The sequence below is a fragment of the Dermacentor albipictus genome, chromosome 5 (genome assembly GCF_038994185.2).
Source record: "Dermacentor albipictus isolate Rhodes 1998 colony chromosome 5, USDA_Dalb.pri_finalv2, whole genome shotgun sequence".
In the NCBI taxonomy this organism is placed as follows: Eukaryota; Metazoa; Arthropoda; class Arachnida; order Ixodida; family Ixodidae; genus Dermacentor; species Dermacentor albipictus.
In genome coordinates, this window is record NC_091825.1 from 142,679,615 (window position 1) to 142,701,216 (window position 21,602).

Consider the following 21,602-nt stretch of genomic DNA (forward strand, 5'->3'; position numbering starts at 1 on the left):
CTTAAATACTTTGTTACATAAAGAATTTCGTTATACTGAAGTTCGTTATATCGAGGTTTGACAGTATATGAAATCTTCCGAGCATACATGCAAGACACCAGGTCTAGGCAAAGTACACGCCCGTCCCATGGGTCCTGAATCGTCGTATGCTGTAAGATTACGGCACAAAGTAACGATGCATTGCGTGTCATTTGCCATCATTCGTAGCACTTTGTACAGGCTGAGATGCGGCTACATGAGCAAGTGGGCCAGCGGTGATGGCTGGCGATGTCACTGGAAAAGGAGTGAGTGCAGCAGTGTGACCTCTGAGATCGCTTCAATTGCACAGAACGATTTCCGAGGTCACAGAAGCAGTATCCAGTAGCACTGATGTCACATCCTGTGTATTGCAGCGCGGCTGCTGTGGATGGTAGTTTATGAGAAAATCATTAAATTCATCATTTTTCGTCGATTTCTTTCTAAGAACAGTGTTCTGTTTGCCATTTTTAGCACCCCACCTTTCATTTGGGTTAAAAATCTTTACTTAGGGTGAGGCATCTTGTGATGATGTAGTGCTGCTTTATACAATTAGTACTACATGACCAGTGTTATGCCAGTGCCTTCATCTCTGGGGCTGTAAACAAGTAGGCAAGAAAGCTGAGAACACTTTAATGAGCAACTGATGGAATTGAATATTATGGGTGTTGCATAAATGGGTTAAAAGAAACATGATGCAAGGAATGAAAAAAACAAAACACAAATGGATGACATGTGCGGACTGCAAGTGGAGAAAGGTGTTCGTCTGGACAGAAAATACAATGCATAAAAGAGATTAATATTTGTCTGTCAGATTGAAACGACAGTTGTCAAGGTGAGAGAAGCAATGTCAGATCCAGCAGAAGATCAGGTGTAGTATACTTGGAAAGTTGTGGCTGTTGCACAGGTGCAATTAGCATGTAAAAGGAGTAACTAATAGCTTTGGAGAAGCAGTTCATCCTGCAGTAGAATAAATCAAACTGTGATGATAGCTGTGACAACGCAGCCGTTTAACGCACCTGCAGCAGCTGGTTCTCTCGGCCCAGCTCGTGCAAAGCGGCCAAGGAGTCATCCAGACGGCGTCTCAAGTCAGCAGCATTTGTTCTTAACGTTTCAGCTTCACCCTCACTTCGCAGGCACCGATCCAGCAGGGCCCTCCGTTCATCCAGGGCGTTCTCCAACTTGGCCTCCAGCTCTGTGCATTGGGACACGAAGAAGAGTATGAGCATGGACTAAAGAAATCTGATGAGCGCATAGTACAGTATCATGGTTCTTATTTTTTTGTGAGCACCCTTTCATTATCCACGTTTGTTAGTTGATTCCATCCTCCTTAAACCAATTACCATAATCAGACAGACATACAGACACCGCTGCCAAATGGCTTGAAACAAAGGAACATCTTATACAGTCAAGTACTGTTCATTTGACCGTTGCAGTTCTGCAAGATTTGATCCAATTATTCAAAAGGCCAAATGAACAAACAGTCGCAAAATGAATGAATTCAAATCATTTTTAATTGCTTGAAGTATTGTGTGATGTATCTGTGCCTTGCTCTTGAAGCGCAACTCCAGAAGCATGCCGCAAAGAGTGCTGACAGGTTTATATGCTGCCTAAGTGCTGGATCTAAATGTCCTCAATGATCTGAAAAGAAAAGTAACCAGCTTCACACCTAGAGGCGCATTAGTGCTGTCTGCTGAATTTATTGTGTTTGCAACCTTTTATTAACCAGTGGACGCATGAGTGGGTGCAGGCGGGGGTTGAATTAAATGAATTGGAACAACCTTCACGTTCCAACTAAACGAGTACTCCTTTGTAACTCAATGTATGGTTTCTGGCCAGGATTTACCGCTGCATTTGAATGAATCAAAAAGTTGATATAACTGAGCTAAAATTAGCAAGAGCTGACTATAGTAGATATAGTCAGTAAAGAGCCCGCGCACCTAGCTTGTCTCCTTGGGCAGAATCCAGCTGTGCCTGGGCACCTTGACGGCTGGCCTGCTCAGATGCCAGCTGCTCTCGCAGAGCCTCCAGGGCAGCCTCTTGCCGAGCACTGCGCTGCTGCTCCGCTTCCTGCAAGGAACATGTAGCTTCAGACAGACTTGCGAGTTGACTCGAGGAAAACTTGATATGCCTACTGATCTGGCCCACTCTTTTAGACAGTATAGCCAAGGGCAGGAAAATGTGGGAAAACATTCACCCGACTGCAACTCTTTTTTCACTCCCTTCCGTTTTTCATCTTTCGCACCGACTGTTGCCCAATCCTGGTGAGGATGCATGCAAGTAACCAGTTATTCGTATGAGAAAGGGCGCAAACAATTTGCGTAGGAAAAATGCGGATGCGGGGGCAGATTTACGGCCTTACTGTGACCACGGCGTCATGCGAAAGCAGTTAAGAGAGGCCAAATAACAGATGTTGCTAGTCATATCTCTCAAAATGCCAAATTGGAATTGGGTACCATTTCCTTGATTACATTCAGAGACACCATGCACTCATTGCCTAAACCAGCAGAAGTGGATGTTACTAAGAAAATTTCGGGCAGATACACTTTATGTCATGGATGCCACTGCGTGTCCTTAAGCGTGCTGACCAGATAAAAAGCTAAGAGGAACTCCTAATTTCTTGTGATAGAATGCCACACTTGATGTAATCAGGGCTTGTGGAAAGCACATCTCTTGACTGAGTGCATGTGCTGGGCTAGCAAGATGCTACAAGATGTAATGTGGTCATTTCTCACGTCACATATTACACAGCAAAGTTCAGTAACAAACACACCCCAAGAATTTGCTTGGCCATGGTTACAGACTTGGAGAATGTTTTTATGAAACAGCTTGTGGTGCTTGTTTTGCCTGAATGCACCATGTCACAGCTGGGGATATGAACTAACCACCCTAGCATTGTGCGTCATAATGCCGCGAGCCTCGGCATGAGAGCACCGTGCACCTACAATCCATAATCGACCTAGATCCACTACTGAGTGCGTGTTGTGACAGGCTGCAATGGGTTGATGATAGAAACCAGCGACCAACATAATAATAGTGGCAAAATATGCCCATTTACAACTCGAAAATGTAGTGGCAGATGCACCACAAAGTGCAAAGCTAACTCCTCCATCTGCCCAGCATGTTCAGGCAGTGTGATCCCAAGCGAGAACCTTCACTGCTTCCATGACGTAGACAATTATCCCCATCTTTATGCATAAGTCTGTTCTTCAGTTCCACTGCAACCGCTCTTTGTGCTTCAGGAACACACATGTTCAGAAAGTTTTCTTGTAAGCATCCATGCATACATCCTCTGCTGGCTGTGAGTGCCTCACTGCAGCGCTTGCTGTTTCCCAGCAAAGCACAGCAGTGCCTTAACTTCACATGTATAAGAAACTAAAGGGGACATTTTCTTTTCAAGACCAGACACGACAGAAAGCAGGTGCCACACATCTTAGCGACAAGAAATTTTCCTGAATTCCTGGCTCATGATCGATAGCAGAAATGTCATGATATAAACACTTTTGATACTGGAATGTGTCATGGTGAATGCCATATGTCGTGTGATACTACTGCCAAAAGCTGATCAATCGAGGATATGGCTTCAGCTTTTGAATAAATGTTACAGTTATTTAACTAGGTTATTTAAAGATAACACAACACTTTCCGCTGCAAGTCTAATGTAATGTTATTATTTGGCCTTGTTCACACAGCCACTTTCATCTCATCGTATCACGGTCATGGAAAAATATTGGCAGGGAGAACCAAAAGTTGCTGGTCTGTTTTGTCCCTAGAGATGATACACCAAATAAATAAATCAATGAAAACTGGTGATGGCAGTCTGGTGCAAGCAGCAGCAGCATGTTTTCTCAAAGTGCCGGCACAGTGCTTCTCACAAAATATTTTTGCATAAGTGCAAGAGTTACAATCTACGTTCCTAAAACGAGGAAAAATTCACATGTAAATTGGCGCTGCAGGTAAACATGCAGATGGACTTAAAATTCTGGCACTAGGACAGAAAGTGGTAACTTGACAGCAGTTTTACGTTTTGGGGTAGGTTGGTATTTGACAAGGCCTAGCTCGGCGGCTTTGTCACCAAGCCAACAAAGTATTTGCACTCATCACCAGCAGCACTAACTTTTTTGCAGGGACTGTCCTGAAAAACCATCGACCAGAATTGAAACCAGAGTCATAACAATAGCAACAATGCACATGTGGCAGCCACAACACCAGCTAAGCGCTATGTAATGCGAAGCATTGTTGTTTGACAGAAGAAGGGCATTCACAAACCATGTTAATTTTCTGAAACGAAATGTCCACCGCATGTTGTCAAGAAGAACTGTTTAGGTATATGACATTACATCATTAGAGATGATTATACATAATTTGACAATTTCACATTATTAGTGCATGTACAATTACATGTACATCACCCGGCATAACTACTCAACGTCCATGGATTCAGTGATTGTGGTTTTGACCGTGTCTTAGACTGACATTACTGGTACAATGTTGGTGCACCGAAATTCACTGGTGGATTCATTGGTTAGGGTGGAGCAAGCCCAATGTGCGTCATTGCTGACATCAATTCACACTTGTGGAAGGAGTTGGGTGCGCTGCACGTAGAATCCGAGAGCAGATGTGTCCAGTGATAAGTGATTGCACATTGTTTCATTAGAGCTCTACCAGATCTGAAGCTCACATTGAGCATCACCTGGGTGTTTGATAACAGCTCTGCCTTCCGAATGCAGTCCCACCACATTTATTCGAAAATAGGTGAAACAGGAATATAGTTCGACCCGTACACATTTTACTCTGAGACATAAAAAATAATAATTCGAATATAGGTCAACCCACATCTCGCTAGTCGACGTCACAAGCTGCATCCACGTCGGAACTACTAGAGAAGTTATCCTCATTGGATGCTTCGCAGGCGTCTTCAGTACCCAAAATGATGTCATCCTCCATGCCGTTGAGTGCGTTGGATATCCAGCATTCCTTTAAGGACTCCTCACTAGGCCTGATTGAATATTTTAGTTATACACTAGAAGTTCTAAACCACTGTCTAGGCATCATTTTACTTCAATAATTTATTGAATCTGTCTATTACTGGAGCAGGTAGAAGAAATTGAATGCCCCATTATCATACTGCCAGGAGGCGAGTGGACTACCACTAGAAAGATGCTCTCCCTCTGCCTCGAGTAGCATCAGCAAGTGATGTTCCTTCCCCGCCTTCTCCCATATCGGAGCAGAGGAACAACGTCGGGTTCAGGTGACAAACTCCACCTCCTTTTTTTTTTTCTTCTCTTCCTTCTTTGCTGCGTGGTGCATTCCCAGTGGCAGCATTGCGTGTCCCACATTGTACGATTTACTGAAGTAATGTGTCATGGTGAAAGACGTTGCTAGGACGGTATTTTACGTCACGGCGTCAGCGCATGTTACTTCTACTCTCTGGTTGAAAGCGGCGCTTTCTAGAAAGGGAGCAAGCATGGCGTTTGGTTTGAAATTTCAGCTGTTTTCACGTTGTGCGTTGCTGTACTTTGCAGGCACAATCGTCAGTGTGTAAAGGGTGCGCTGCACTTGTCTGCTTAAAATGGCCAAGCCTGTTGAAGGGCCCTTTAAAGCCAGCATGGATAATCTCCAAACTGATGTTGAGGTGGGACTGATGGAGGAACTCAATTAGCTTGGTACTTTTGCTACAAATATAGGTCAGCAACACATTTTGGGTAACCTTTCCGAAACAAATAAGAAAGGTCAGCCTATATTCAAATAAATATTGTAGGTCACTGTTTCAAACTCTGTGTTAGACAGCACTAACTTTGGGATCAGCTCACGAAAATAGTCAGATACCTGGCAGAAAATACCAGTCTACATTTGACAAGAATGCTTCACATTAAAAAACATTGTTGCGAACGAGGCCCCATGTGCATTTGGAACCCTGCCAGCGGGCACATGCAAGTTGCTGAGCACTGAGGCAAAATGCGGCTCCAGGTCTTCGGCACCAAACTGGCACCCACCAGATCCGAGCATGCCTGCAGGGCCTTGTTCTGTGCCCGTGCCAGCTCTGCCTGGAGACCTTGCAGCGCCTGCTGATGTTCGGAGGCCTGCTGGTCACACTGTCGTTGAAGCTCAGCTAGCCGAGTCTCAAGTGCAACACGGCTGGCCTCCATTTCTGTGTGGCTCTTTCGAAGGTTTTCAGCCTCCAGCTCGAATGCAGTCCTGTCGGCCTCGAGCGCCACTTGGTTGTTACGAAGATTGCCCACCTCGAGCTCAAGCGCGGACAATTGGTCAGCCAGACGACTCTTGGCTTGGTGCAGTGCCTGCACGGCTTGTGCTAGCTCAACCTTCTCAGCGCGGCCGGCCACGAGTTCTTCGTGGCTTGCTTGAGCCTCTCGCTGGCTGGTCACCAGCTGCTCCCGACACGTCGCCAGCTCAGACTCGCGCTCCTGTGCCAGCGTCAACCAATCGACCAACGAACAGTTTCAGTACTAACAGGTCATCTGGAAAATCTTGCAAACACTGAAAATTCTTTTCCCACAGAGGGTGTCACTTTTTGAAAATCAGCAGAGCCGAGACAATGAAATAAAAACCCATTTCTTTAAATGCAGTTCACGAGTTTTTCTGCACTTTCTAATTAGTATTTCAGCAAGGCTACAACAATAAACTAGCAATAAATGTCTTGTGGATTGAGAAATGAAAGAAAATATCTTGGAGAGCTTAAGTCATCGTCCATATGTTTCAGTCTCAGCTGAAAACCTGTACTCACTGTCTATATGAAAGGATAATCAATAAGGCATCCTACCAGCCAGCATATTATGTGACACATGGATTGGTATCAGCGGGGCACTCAACCATTGTGAGACCTCAATGATACAAAGCAGGTCATCCTCCAACCAAGGGACATCCCTACCTGTTACATAAAGTGCAAATCTTTATCATCAGCCTATTTAAATCAACTACATGACAAAAAAATACCTCAAGAGATCTCCACTTACCTATGAAACATCATACTGAAACACTTCATTGCAGTTATATGAATGACCAAAGATAATAATAATTAATTAAATTCTGAAGTTTTCTGAGCCAAAACCACAATCTGATTATGAGGCACGCTATAGTGGAGGGCTCCGGATAAATTTTGACTATCTGGGGTTTTTTAAAGGGTCCCTGAACCACCCCTCGGACTTGGTGAAAAAACACAGTCTGCGGATAGCATACGCTGCTGTGAACATCTCAGCCAAATTTTACAGTCGTGCACAGCACGTAGATCTCTCAAGCAGAGCGTGAAGTCACCTTTTTTTCAAACGCTCTCTTTTCAACAGGAGCCTGCTCCTCACTCTTTTTTGGATCCTTTATTTATTAATATAACAGATTCCCATATGCGGCTGCTATTGGCTAATAGCTGACATCAGTCAAGAAGGGTGTTTGGATCAGTGCATTTCTTCCTAAAATTATTGTGTATATTTATTGATGCAGTTTTATAAACAGGTAGCACAGGATGAAGCAAGCGAAAATCTGCTTTCGAATTTCGGCAACAATTACATACTTCCAAAAGAAGCCAACTATTGTTTGCACACGCTCGGCCACAGCCACCAGCATAGCAATTACACTTTGGCCACTTATTGGTACTGTAGCCATCAGGTATCGCTAATTTTGACTAGTTTTGAACACTCAACTAGCCTCGAATCATGCAAAAAATAAAGTCAGACCACACGCACGCTTGCCACTCCTGGATGCTCCTGGTTAGTTGCCTTGGCAGGCTTCGCTTTGTAATGATTGAGCTATCTATAACGCTTCAAAATGTGAAAGTTGGATGTGGTTACTATCTGTCAATCAAGCTGATGCAGGACAAAGCCGGTCCACACCACATAGCACAGCCAGACAAGAGTATATAAGCGCGGGCACACACTCTAGCCCTGTTATTCACAAAGTAAATTGTGCAGTTGCACGTTACTGTGGTCTGGTACATAGTGCAGATACTACGGCCGCTGCGGCGTGCCACTGGTTGAGCACAGTTCAGTTTACTGAGGACAACCGCATTTGGCACATTTTGCATGTTTGGCACGTCATAGGTGCCAAATTGAAAGTAGTGGCATCTACATGAATATCCCAAATAAAATTTGAACTGTACACCATGGCAACGTTCGGTAGGTAGAGCGTGGCGGGCACACTCCACTCCGCCATAGCCTTCACAGTGCAAATCATTGAAGAAGGAGCAAAATCACCTCGAACAGTATGTTTGATTGTTAATAACTCTGCTTCTGCTGAACACATTGAAGAACGTTTTGCGGCAAAGTATTTCTGAAACAGTCTAATTTAACTTCAAATGCATCTCTCAACTTCGATAAAATGTGGTTCAGGGCCCCTTTAACATGCACTCAATGCACGATACACAGGCGTTTTTGCATTTCGCCCCCATCAGAATGTGGCAGCCTTGGCCGGGAATTGATTCCACAACCTTGTGCTTAGAAGTGCAACACCACATCCTCTAAGCGACCACGATGAGTACGACCAAAGCTGAAGCAGATACAATAAGAAACACGCATGAGATTTGTGTTGCGCACCCCTTGAAGTTGCTGCAGTGATGAGTGAGGCAGCTCCTTTGTGCAGATGTCTGTATAGATGTAGGTGGTGACTATTAAATGAAGCACAGTGAAACCTCCCCGACACATTCTTAGTTCACACAGTTTCTTGGTTTCTGTACTCATGACTAAGAGCATAGTAAGCATTCTATTCGCATCTTGCGATTTGAATCATACATCTTTTCCAGATAATTTTATCTTGCAGTTCCTTTATTTCAAGACACTGCTGCCACATTGAGGTTCAGTACCCACCCTGAGCTGCGCAGCTAGCCGCACAGCCTGCTCCGCGTTGCTCTCAACCTGGGCGCGGTAGTCGGCTAGCTGTGCCTGTGCTGCATGTGCCGAGTCACGGAGAGCTGCCTCAACTGCTGACAGTTGAGTAACCTGGGTCCGCAGCTCGTCCACTTCCGCCTGGAAAGCCACACCATCCCCAAATGCATTCATAAGCACAAAATTTTGGGGCTGTGATAAGACTTGTACACATTATAGAAAAAAAGCAACTGATTATGATTACAATTACTTCATCGAAAGATGTAATTGATTACAGTTGCCATTACTGCCCCAATAAAGCAGTTGAGGAGTTACTAAAAAATAATTACTTCTGCGTTACTTCCCTCTGAACATTTGTTAACATTGCATAGATACAGTAAAAAGAACATTCGAGCTGGCCTGGTGCATTCAATGCATCCTCTGCAGCCCTTCACAAGTTGCTTATGTTAACTAACAATGGCTTTTCAAAACATTCGGTGGTCATCTTTTCCCATTTTTGTCTTAAAGACATGAGCAGCGACAGTGAAAACCCTCTCGATGTGCATGTACGCGTGTGTGTGGCAATTGCGTGTGTGGATGACGTGCGTGTGTGTGTGGCACAGAAGGTGGCATCGCAACGTACAGAGATCTTGCTCACGAGATTGTTGTTACTCAGCATCTGAGTCCTCTATGAAGTGAGGAGCTTCAATGTTGCTGAGACTTGGAGAATGCGTTTCCGGCTGCGCCAACGAAAAGCTAAACAAATGATCCATATGTGATTCCCTGGCATTAACTTTGTAAGTGGCCATTGCTATCAAGACATGCTAGCAGCAGTTCAATTTGTTGGCCAACATCTGGTGGAGTCCGTTAAGACGAGGAAACAAATATTAAGCTCCTGTGTTTCCCTGTCTGAAGAAGCACATCCGCCAGGCTGCTGCATGACACCATCTCAGTAAGGTCCCTAGATAAAACCAGTTAGATTTTGGATGTTTTACCGTAGTTCCCGCCAAATTCAGATTCTCAAAGCTGCGTCACCAGTTGCAACTTCTGTCGTAAATAAACTGTATTGGTTACATGTAATTGTTTACTGAAAAAAGTAATTGACTTACAGTGAATGTTACTGTGTAATGTGTTTAATCATTAAATTACAGAATTACCAGAAATGTAATAGATTACATGTAATTAATTGCATGTAATTGGTTACATACAAGTCTGGTTGTGATAATTTTTTTACTGCTATTGTAATTCAAACTGACCAAAAACTTACATGTTAAAAGTAATGTCCTGTAAATGTAACTAGTCAAACTTCCTACATGGTGCAGCCAATATGAGGAGAGCTTCCAATGACAGAGTTCTATGATGATGGCATTTTCACTAACACTAGTGGCAAGCTTCACCTTCGTTGCAGGTTCTGCCTCCATACATCAGTTGATGCAGCAAAATAGCTGGCAGTGGTACTGATTGCATTTACCAATAATGAAAATTGTGCCTAAAGGGCACTAAGGAAGCAATAATAAGTTAAGCTGTATTAGTCAATTACAATCCTGCAATATCAAAATGGTCACTCTCACTGTGAGAAAGGAATTTGTTAGCCCAGAAAGACAGCTCTTGACGCCTCCCTGAAGTTTCTACATCAGTACACAATGAAATCGCAGATTTCAACAGCATCTGCTAGAGGTTAACTCTCTATAGGTAATCAAAGACTACATTGCATTCCAAAGAAACAAAACATTCCATTTATAAGGGTTTTGGAAACATTTTTCAGCATTGTCTAAATGTCTAAAATGAGAAAATACTCTGAAATCAACTACATCAGCTTGACATGCCAGCATTGACACTTTGGCACAAAATTCATGAAAGGAAAGCTTGGCCTTAATTCTCTGCAGTTTAATCACCCTTTCTCAATTCAATTATTTAGATAAAGCTTTGAAACAATATTTTACCAGTTCACACTCATTTACTAATGTGTTAAAGCAACTGAGCAGATAGACAAGGACGGTTGTTGAAGGAAAATTCAAAGCAAGAAGCTCTGTTAACACAGCATGGAGTCTAACAGAGGCCAGACAACATGCGCAAGGAAAATCTCATTAAGTCACCTGGCGGGCTAGGAGTTCAGAATCCCCACGCTGTCGCTCCACTGCCAGTTCCGACTCCAGCTCCTCCTAGAAATGCCCCACAAACCGGCTGCAGTCACATATACCAGTAAAACCCCACAAACTTGCAAACTCAGAACAGTAGTGAGTGAGCTCAGCGTTACTGCAGCTTCTGCTGAACTGCACCTGTGCTCTTTTGTATTAACAAAATGCATCTGCCATATTTTATATGCAGTGCGGTCCGTTATAACAGGAAAACAGCTAACCAACAAGGGAATACAAAACAACTGTTCCCGTTGCTTTAAACTTGGCTTACCAAAGGTAGTTCCGTGAAAAGGACTGTATGGTGGGCAAATGAAAGGGGTGACGGAGAGAGAGAGAGAGAGAAAAACTTTATTGGTTCTATCAAGGAGGTTAGCGGTGAGCCGTCTTGCGCTTGCTGCCTGGCTTCTCAGCATGGGTGTGCCCCTATTCCAGGGCTCCACTGAGCCTGGCCACTTCACACGCGTGCTGCACGATCGCCCTTTGGGCGGTGAGCTCGCTGCTGGTGAGCAGGCCCTCCCATTGCTCCGCACTCGGGTTTTTATGTTTATGGAATGTGTAGTTATGCTTACATTCCCATGTTATGTGGTAAAGAGTTGGTATTTCTCCGCACCATGGGCAGGAGTTTCTGTATTGTGTCGGGTACATTTTACTTAATATGTGTAGATTATAGAAAGTTCCGGTTTGTAGCCTTCTCCAGTCGGCTGCTTCCTGTTGTGTAAGTAGTGTGTGTGGCGGAGGATATTTGATTCTCTGCCCTCTATAGTAGTTTAATATTTCCGCACACGTCGGCTCCACCGTTGTAGGGTTCTCGAGAGGCTCTATCTGTCCAGCTCGGTATGTGATCTCGCGAACTAGACTGTCTGCTCTCACGTTCCCTTCTATCCCGGTATGGGCCGGTATCCAGAAAAGTTTGTGTGTCACTTTATTTCCGAGGGTTCCTGCTCCGAGGAGGATTCGCAGGGCCTCTTTACAGACTCTCCCCTGCGTGTAATGCCTGCATGCAGCTTTGGAGTCTGTTAATATGGTCAATGATCTGTTACTTCGGTAGCCTTCGGTCGCTGCAAGCGCTATGGCGACCTCTTCCCCCTCCGCTACCGTAACTCACACCTCAAGTAAGGTTGTCAGTTCAGTTCCAGGTAGGTGTTCCCTGTTATAATTAACTCCAATGTATGGCAGTGGAGTTCCTTTTACCACATTATTACCATCTTTCATAGGCAGTAAAATTCTGTAGCATTCATTATCATGTTGTACAAATGTGCTATGGCAGGTAGCAGTCTAAAAATACCATATTTACTCAATATTCTAAGAAGATGCCATGAATCAAGTGTGCTACCCACCCACCTGCCCTGAACAAGCTTCGGGGTATCATTACCTCCCTTTCCCCATTGTGAACATGCTCCTGGCCAACGCAGAAGCCACCTACAGGTGCTCACCTTTAAAGGATAGGAGTTGCCACACTCGCAAAAGACACACAATGTGACCAATTAATGCAATTAAAGCAAAACTCTGGCTGTGAGAAACATCGTAATGGAGGACTTTCAGATCAATTTTAGCTCTTTGTAGTTCTTTAATGTATGACCCTACATTTAAATAAACAGGCATTTTTGCATCCCCTTTGGGATGTGGCCATTATGGCCGAGAAAGGAACATTTCACCTCGCTCGTGCCACTATGATGTGAGACCATGTTTCAAGAGCTACTAGTAATTGGTTGCTGAAAAGATCCATACACGACCTAATGCCTGTAAAATTCTGCAATGATGCTTACAGTGCGTGTCGCTGCAGCAGCCAGGCCCTGCTTGGCAACTTCCAGGGATGTTTCTAGTGATGCCCGCTCAGATCGAGAAGCTTCCACCTACACAATAAATAAGTTCAAAAATATCACTAACCACACCTTCCCAATAACACTCAATGAAAGCTTGAAAGTCGATGTATGGCAAAACCTTGCTATAATAATTACCTAGAATTTACCTAGAATTGGTACATGTCTGTCGGGCAATGTTTTACGTCTTCGTTGTGCAGAAGTCTCATCACCATATTGTGGGGAAACATTGGACTAACTATTGAGAACTTGATAAGTGCTATACATTTTCTCAAAATCTCAGGCATTTGTCCAAGTTGTACATGCTGTGCTAACCGACATGTCTTAGCAAACTGAGCTCGTGTTGTAGCTTCAGAGGTGTTAATAGCAACATGCAAGCATACTATTATTGAGAGTTGTGAATACTGTACTTTGATTCCTGAAATCTGCTGCCTATGCAAACAAACAACACTCCACCTAGATTACTGGGTGTCTACCAAGTTGACATATTCAAATTCCCTAAGTTTCGGTTTCCCGGTTTTCCCCGAGTGCTTTTGCAAAATTCCATGAGTGACACAGAACCTTGTTTTATATCAAGACGGGCTGACACCATGTCGCCCGATGCTGTCACTTTCTAAGTAAGCATGTTAAAAATTTTTTAAAAAAGGACAACTTAATCCAGTTTGAATAGTAAGGAGTAATGTTTATTTTATTCAAAACAGAAAACTGAAGGGAGGGTAGTAAAATGCACAGCGAATAAAATATCTTTGAAAAAAAAAATGGTAAAGCCAATTCCAAATCGAGTCGAACATATTCAAATACCAATAAAATGACATGCATACAGAAGCAAATATTTTTGAAAATGAGCTATTCCTGACATACTCTCATGAGCCCATGCACAATGCCTCTTATCACGTTTCACTGCTTTAAATAGTTTATTTTGGGTTAGATGAGGGTCACCTGCACCTCGGCGTCAGCCAACACTTTTCTTTTTGAGCTCAAGCTTTTTCAAAGCGAAGGCAGCATACTTCCTTTCCTGTTCATTCCTCAATGTGTAGGTTCTTTCTGTTATCACCCTTGTTCTGCTGCGTGTTTGTTCCACGGACTATTTGAAGCATCTTTTTAATCAGTTGTACAATCAACGTCCAATTTTTCGAACTCCCTAGGGGCCACTAAAACTTCCGAAAAATAGGGCAGTCTGAAAAAAAATGAATGCTTGTCTTTTAATGGCCTTAAAGGCTCAAATCGCAACAGGCATGTTCAAAAAAGCTCTGAAGGCACGCCAGTACAATTGTTAGGTATATCAGTGCTCGTACTGTGACAGGAGACGGTGGATGTGTGCGTGTATAATTAGAAAATACGTACCATGTCCCATGACAACTGCCCCTTCCCACGCTTGTTACGATTCACCGCAATAGTTTCGTTACTGTTTTAACATTACTAACATTATACAGTAATGTTACTGTATAACATTACTGTATTAAGGCAACGCTAACTATCAGGAACCGGCATTGTGCAACCAGCAGTGCTTTCTGAGCTTCGAAGCTAATTGCGAGGACCACAATGACGGAGTCGTATTGCTGACAGTGTCGAATTCTTTCAATGAAAAACACGGCTACCTAACAGCAAGAACGTCGAAGCAGCTAGGCATCGCGTTGCCGTGGTGGTGGCTACGGCTGCCAGTGGATCTGTGTGCAAGAGCGCCAGTTTGAGGCGGTGAGATAATTAAAACGGTGGTGTTGGCTTTGATTAATGCCATTTCGGATCTGCGGTTGCAGCAAAACGTCCGGAAAATCGGATGGCGAAGGGTTTTTGTGTTCGAAATTTTAGATGTCCTTATACATTGACTCTACGGGGTACGTGGTAGTGCTGCTAAGCTGTCTGCATTATCAGGCATGTCCCAAAAATTGGGCACCTGGAAAATCGGTCGTTGACTGTATACTGACAATGCCTCCAACCGACGACATGGCGTCAAAGACAACTTGTTACGACTCCTCGCTTTTACTCGAGCCAGCATTAGGACAACTTTCGTCCGCTTTCAATAAAATGACAGCTAATTTTCCCTGACAGAAGCATAAATTCCCCGATTGTGCATGCCAAGATAATGCATCAAAAGCAAAAGGACTGATGAAAATAATATTTAAAATGCGTTGCATACATCTTGAAACATTTCTGATTTGACATGTGCTGCAAGTTTGAACAAAATAGGTTGGAAGATAGATGACTTGGCATTTGCTGTCAGTGTCAGTATCTTGTCATGCAGCGGGTTCACTTCTTTTATGGTTTTTCGCATTGTTTTACATCACGCATATTTTTCAAGTGGCTGGATAGGTGCTTTCCAAGTGTGCTAGGCACGAAATAGTTTATGTTTTCATGTCGGGCATTCATGTCGACAGCTCTCGCATGATGTCCACATTCTGTAAACTTGACAAGACTCACTGAAGAAATGAAAATTCTAATTTTTTGCTGCAGCTGTATGCTTTTCATGATTCCGAACATATGAGAAGATAGGGTAAAACTAAATTTTCCATGAGCAGAATTAATTGGTGCCCGGAGGAGTTAAAACATCTCCAGAGGGTGTGCAGCAGAGGTGTTGATGCCGAGAGCATGGGCAGTAGCCCCGGCTACCCACTGACCTCCTGTAGGAGCCGCTGCCGCTCAGCATCGCTCCTCTCCAGGGCCTCTCGCTGTTGCACTTCCCTCTGCATAAACCCACCATGCATAGTGAACCATGAACCACATGTACCACAGCCATGAACCACATGTCACAAGCACTGGACCTGTATTACCACGTGACAAATGCGCCAGAGCCTTCTGACATCCAAGTATAATCTCGCTTTATGGAAGAACACCCCCACAACAATCAGCCTTTTTTATGTGCAATTGCACCCCAGATATTGGGTAGGAAAGCAATTCAACATGAATTCATCAAAACAGTACTGTGGACATCGTTCTTTTGCACTCGTGGTGTCTAGCAAGGTGCGATGATCTTTGTCAGGTGAAACAAGAGTAAAGGGTGGCGACGGCAAATGTCAGAAAAGGGACAACATACAAGCCAATTCAGTCATACTTATTTTTGGGTTTCGGCAGTTTGAGCCCATGCAGCAACATTTTCCGGGTTTGTTCTCCGTGTGAGGCCAGCGCGTGCTTTATGCCAGAAGCTTCACGCAAGCTTTTTGCATCCAACAAAAAGGGCTGATCATGCTAGACATTTGTAAAGCACTTCAATGATGAGATGATATGCTGTACTTTTGTGCGTATAGCCTGCACCCTTGAATTTCAGAAATGCAATTCTGTTACAAGTGCAAATTTTGCCTACAGGTGGTGGCTTCGTGGCAAAGCTGTAAAACTGTTCCTGGAGATTTTCTCTGTGCCCACGATCCCGCTGAAGTGCTTTTATAAAAGTCTGAATGTTGTATGCACGGCAGTTCCTTTTCTTTCTTTTCACCCTTTTTTCTGAGAAATCTATTTGAGGGCATGGCAAAACTGATTAAAGAGTCACTAAAGGGGGCAAATAATAAGTCAATGTGGACTGTTTAAATACCATTCCAGAAACCTCGCAACGCTTGTTTTGTGCTAAGAAAGGACTTAGCTTAATTAAGAGATAATTGAATCTGAAGGGTCCGCATACCTTTTTCAAAATTCGCACCTCCCGCCACCCTACCGGAGGTGTGATGACGTTACATACGCCATGACCACCCTTTGCTGTCATCGGTAAGTAAAATGGCGCCCGACAGACGGCGGCGTCGAGCCAAGACAGAGTGGTGGATTCGCAACTGCAGCTGCTTTTTTGGTCAAGTGGCATAGACCGTTCAGGCATCCCGCGACATAACATGGAAGTTGAATTCGTTGCTACTTGCAGTTCGTACGAGTTTTGCGAGCCGGCAAAACTATCGCAGCACTACGCGATAATTAAACTGCCGAAACGTGAAAGTATGGGTGGTGCAGAGTCGAGCGAAAACAAAACCTTTCAACCACCGACCTCGTTGTCAACGATAGTTTCAATTAGTTCTTTTTTCTACAACTGAAATAGAACAGGATAAGTAGCATTTTTTCATCTTATAGTACAACACAATGACGTTTTCTGCAACGAGTGGTGGAGTACTAGTGACAGAATTTAACTGAGGAGTGCTTTTGTTATCAGGCAAGTGCTTGAATGTCCCGGGGGAGTCTCTGATCGTGTCCTGCATTTAGCTCAGTTTTTCTATTATTAAGGCCCTGTTTGCGATAATACTGACACCTTAGAGATTCTCAAGCACTAATCTATCACTTTAGCTTGGCTTAATATTTGCCTTTAGTGCTCTTTTAAATAATGACATTTAACTAATTAATCTCTACTAAGTTATTTCAAGCAGAATACAATTAATTATAAATGCAGAGTTTCCAGTTTTACGAGTACACAATATGCACTTTGTTTATAACACCTGGTTCATATGTCAGCCGGGTAGTTCCAATTGACACATGATAAGCTGAGCAAAGTGACACAGTGCTAAACATTATGCTATAATACAGTGCTAAATGTGATAACAAAAGCACTGCTAAAAACTCTGCTAAAACACAGGACTAAAAGTAGCCACACGTGGTGATGAACACCTGAAGACCAGCGCTAAGCACAGTTCTTATTGAAATACCATTGGGAAAGCACACACACAAGATACATGCCTTGTCTGCTCGTGCCTTGGCTTCGGCCAGACGTCGGTCGGCCTCTTCCAACTTGAGCTGAAGCGTCTGCTTCTCAGCCATCAGAGCAGCCAGGGCTGCTGCTCGGCTGTCATCGTCTTTGCCGCCCTCAGTGGGAACAGGGCACGTGGGTTCTACTATCAATGCCTGTACCTGGGCGTCTTGTCGGCACACCTCCTGGATGACAGATACCACAGTTCCCGCAAGTTTAACTCCCACAAGTTTAACTGCTCAATGGAAAATTGTCGATGCACTATCAAGACCCTATGTGATAAAAAGGAGTCAAAAGAAGTCAAAAGCTGAAGTAAATCTAATAGTCAAATTTGGTGCCTCTTCAGGCAATTTTATTGCATTAATTTTGTTACTTTAATGGCAAACTGATTCTGCAGTAACCCACAGAGAGATGGAAGCCTTATGAAAGGGAAAAATTGTTATCCCCCTGTGAAGGCATTGCGGCATTTGGACTTTCTAGTGTCACTAAATAGAGCAATAACACGGTTAAAGAAACAGAGAAGAAGAAAGTAAGCAAGCTTACTTGTGTCGATGCTGGAGGACTTTCAGCTTCAGTCTGCACGCTGTGGCACAACAGAAAGGATAAAGAAAGCTTACTTTAAATAAAACACAGCTCAACTCTACGCTCAAGCAGCTGTGTACTGTAGCTGCTTCCATATGTACATTTTCGTGTAAAAGTAAACTTCTGGTCTTAAACACCACTTTTGCTTCAACTTGCAAAGTTGCACCTATCATTTCAGCTTGAGATTATTATTCAGACACACAACTATGCCATAAATAACACAGAACAAGGAGTGCCAAAAGCATCATCAGGCCACGCAGGATTACAATGCACGATCTATAGGGACATTGGTACTTTTGCATGTTGCATAGAAAATATAGTACCATCAGCATAAATTGAAACATGAGCATAAATAAAGAACCGATGAGAGCACCTATTATGCATAATTATGTTTGAATGTATCGTGCAATTGCTCGGCAGCCGATTATTAATCCTGGAGCAGCCCAAAAATATGTTTTAGAACACGAGTTAAACCAATGTTAGAAGTTGAGAATGGGCTAGAAATGCAAATGTCATCTTCACCTCGTTCCTATTTGAATTAATGCTGACAGTATAAAAAAACTGCTTGAAGAAGGCTTGTGTAAGTGGAACTGCACAAAACTGTTTCCTCTAAATAATAAAACACAAAACTAATCTCAGCCGCACTGGTACTACTGGTACTACTGGTGCTACTGCCGCACTACCAGTAATTTTGAATATAATATGAGGAAAATGAGAAACAGGCTCAGTGCACAAACCTCTGTGACAGCTTCTCCACAACTGCCTGAAAGGAGAAAAACGTAAGGGCACTCAAGAGAACAAGGCAAAAAAGAGCACGCACACCAACTAAAAGTATGGTACACACAGCTAAATTTGCAATGTTCTACTTACTGGTTGGGACTGCAGCAGCTGTTCCAACTGGGTCCTCAGCTGGGTGGCTTCCTGCAAGCGAATATCAAATTACAGTGGCACCTTTCCTGTATATTAAGACAGCAGAAAGCAAAAAAAACAAGCTTGGTGAAAATGTGCTACCACACCATTTCAAAATATAATGATCATCATCATCATCATCACCACCACCATCACCACCACCACCGCCATCATCAAATGGCTATTTACAATGAAGTCCTCAAATATGCACACCACCCACTCAAAACTGATAAATAATTGTTAGAAAAGTGAGTGGGGGGGTGGAGGGCAGGGGGAGCACTATATCAGATCGATCTGGACCATGTAACAGCATTTCATAAGACGGTATAGCTAACATTCAAATCCCTCTTAAGACCAATTCCTGAATATGATGGCACTGTCTGAAGTCCGTACAACATTTATAACATAAACAGAGTACAATCAATGCGGAAAAAGCTTATTCGCCTCATGTACCAACACTGCGAAAGCAACTTTTTAACAACTCGTCCGGAATCTCTTAGTTTAAATCCTCTTTCTAAATAATGTAACATCGACTCCTTGATACTTCTGCACTCTTTCTTCAATGCATCCCTATACACCTTTTTGAACAACTACATGACATATGCTAAATCATTGCCCAACAGAAAGAGTCATGAATTTAGCATGTTTTCCATTCTCAGACCAACTTAATTTAAGTACAGCTTTTTTTTCTCAGGACCAAGAATGTTTCTGTAAACATTTATCCTGTTTTCATTGGCAATAAACTACAATTGACAACTATGAAATTTAATATGCTATGGAATTTAATAGAGTGTCCTCCTATATTTGCAGCTTGAACCGCATTGTTTTCTTACATGGTTACTTGCTAGTGCATTGTTCGTTTATCATACTATGTACTCATACCTGTGATAACCATTTTAATAATACATTAAAACTACTTAATAAGTAAATAAATAGATAAATTTACATGAAAGTGAGCAGTATGGAGCATATTCAAGCATAAGCACTCGCTCAGTATCTAGTGGCAGATGTATGAATACAAATTTCCTCTCTGAGCAACACGGTGCTTATGTGTACTCACCGCATGTGCCTGCTGCAAGTCATTCCCCAATTGCTGCCTTGCTAGAACCAACTCTGAAGTCACTGCGTGCAAAAGAAAGAATGATAACTCGTGTTGCCACTGTTTGACAACACACTAGACATGGCTACGTACAAAGTGCCTTCCCCTCTTCCAAGGCTCGCACCTGGGACCTCAGCATCTCTGCTTCCACCTGTAAAAGAGTGCATATATATATATATATATATATATATTTATATATATATATATATATATATATATATATATATATATATATATATAGATATATATATATATATATATATATATATATATATATATATATATATATATATATATATATATATATATATATATATATATATATATATATATATATATATATATGTGGGGTATTACCTGAATTTTTTAGTTAAGAAAGGATTCAAGGAAAGAGACGAGTGAGGTTTGGTCACATGAGATGGGTTGTCAAATACCGGCGTGCCATGGCAAACATATTAAACAAAGAGCTGAATTAATTTATTTAAAAAGAAGCATTTGCACAAAGAGCTTTGTGTAAGTGCACTCTGCAGTGAGAAAAAAGAAAGGCTGACTACCCATGCATGCCTATGCACCACTCATGTTGAATAAACATGAATAAACATGCTCACATAAGCATCAGATAGTACAGTATAAAGCTTCCTGCAGATAAAGATGAGCTTTTGGGGTCACAATGTATCACAATAACATGCGCTGTGCCAGTTTAGTACAGCAAAATTCCAGATTTTAAAAAGAAGGCATAAAAAGCATGGACCAGAGAGATTATGTCTATGTTCGTAATAGCTGGTTTTATAAATTTCTTAATCATTACCCACTCACTGAGCTTTCTGTGGGCAAATGTAAAACCAAGCAACTGTCTACCTGTGCAAGCATGCGCTCCAAGTTTTTGAGATTTTGAGATTTCTGCTGCCATTACCCGTGATATTGATGCAGACTCAAGATAGCTTCATGCCCTCCAATTTAACCAACTTTCCTTGAGCAAGCACTAACCCTCCTTCTCTTCTTCCCTCATTCCTAAGCAAGCACAGAGATGACACAAGCTTTGCCAAGAAGCACGATGTCATCAATGGAACAATGAAAAGAAGAAAAAAAAAAGACTTGCCGAGTCGCCTTTGCTGACAATTGCCCCGTGCAACCTCGAAACCTCCGTCCGTAGTTCCTCAGAACAGGAACGCTCCTCCTGTGAACAGCAGACGTACTGACATCTAAAGCCCTTTAGCAAGTTAAACTACAGAATACTATTGTTTTGTAACAGCACTTCTACAGGGGCATGCACTGAAACAGTGAGGAGCAAATGACAGTGTTGCAGATTAGTCTCACGCGCAGGGATGCGTGCAGTGCCACCAATTCACGCTGAAGTTGCTCCACGGCCGCTGGCTCAGTGTCGGGTGGTGCCACTGCATGGTGGCGGGCACAGTGGCTCTCAAGCTCAACCTCGGAGCCAAGCCGCATGCGGCAGGTTGGACACACCACCTCCAGACCACTGCCGTGGCTTGTCTCGTAATGGTCCTGAAGTGCGTCAGCTGACGGGAAAGCCCGCAGGCAAGATGGACACAGGAATCCCTGCAGTCAAGCAAGCAC

General features: G+C 43.0%; 1 protein-coding gene across 2 annotated transcripts in view; it reads right to left on the reverse strand.

Annotated features, from left to right (window-relative positions):
- The window catches only part of LOC139060157 (early endosome antigen 1-like), a 30,382-nt gene that overhangs the window by 5,362 nt on the left and 3,418 nt on the right, over positions 1 to 21,602 (reverse strand). Inside the window, exons 3-17 of one of the 2 annotated variants that reach the window (XM_070539078.1) lie at positions 21,342 to 21,584; positions 21,124 to 21,201; positions 20,118 to 20,175; positions 19,986 to 20,047; positions 18,887 to 18,937; positions 18,754 to 18,779; positions 17,978 to 18,017; positions 17,425 to 17,619; positions 15,399 to 15,464; positions 12,730 to 12,816; positions 10,922 to 10,987; positions 8,829 to 8,987; positions 6,012 to 6,440; positions 1,956 to 2,085; positions 1,035 to 1,210 (exon numbers count right to left, since the gene is read on the reverse strand). In XM_070539078.1, the coding sequence (XP_070395179.1) occupies positions 1,035 to 1,210; positions 1,956 to 2,085; positions 6,012 to 6,440; positions 8,829 to 8,987; positions 10,922 to 10,987; positions 12,730 to 12,816; positions 15,399 to 15,464; positions 17,425 to 17,619; positions 17,978 to 18,017; positions 18,754 to 18,779; positions 18,887 to 18,937; positions 19,986 to 20,047; positions 20,118 to 20,175; positions 21,124 to 21,201; positions 21,342 to 21,584 (1,866 nt within the window). The remainder of the gene's footprint in view (positions 1 to 1,034; positions 1,211 to 1,955; positions 2,086 to 6,011; positions 6,441 to 8,828; positions 8,988 to 10,921; positions 10,988 to 12,729; positions 12,817 to 15,398; positions 15,465 to 17,424; positions 17,620 to 17,977; positions 18,018 to 18,753; positions 18,780 to 18,886; positions 18,938 to 19,985; positions 20,048 to 20,117; positions 20,176 to 21,123; positions 21,202 to 21,341; positions 21,585 to 21,602) is intronic. The other variant, XM_070539079.1, reaches the window with a different exon arrangement.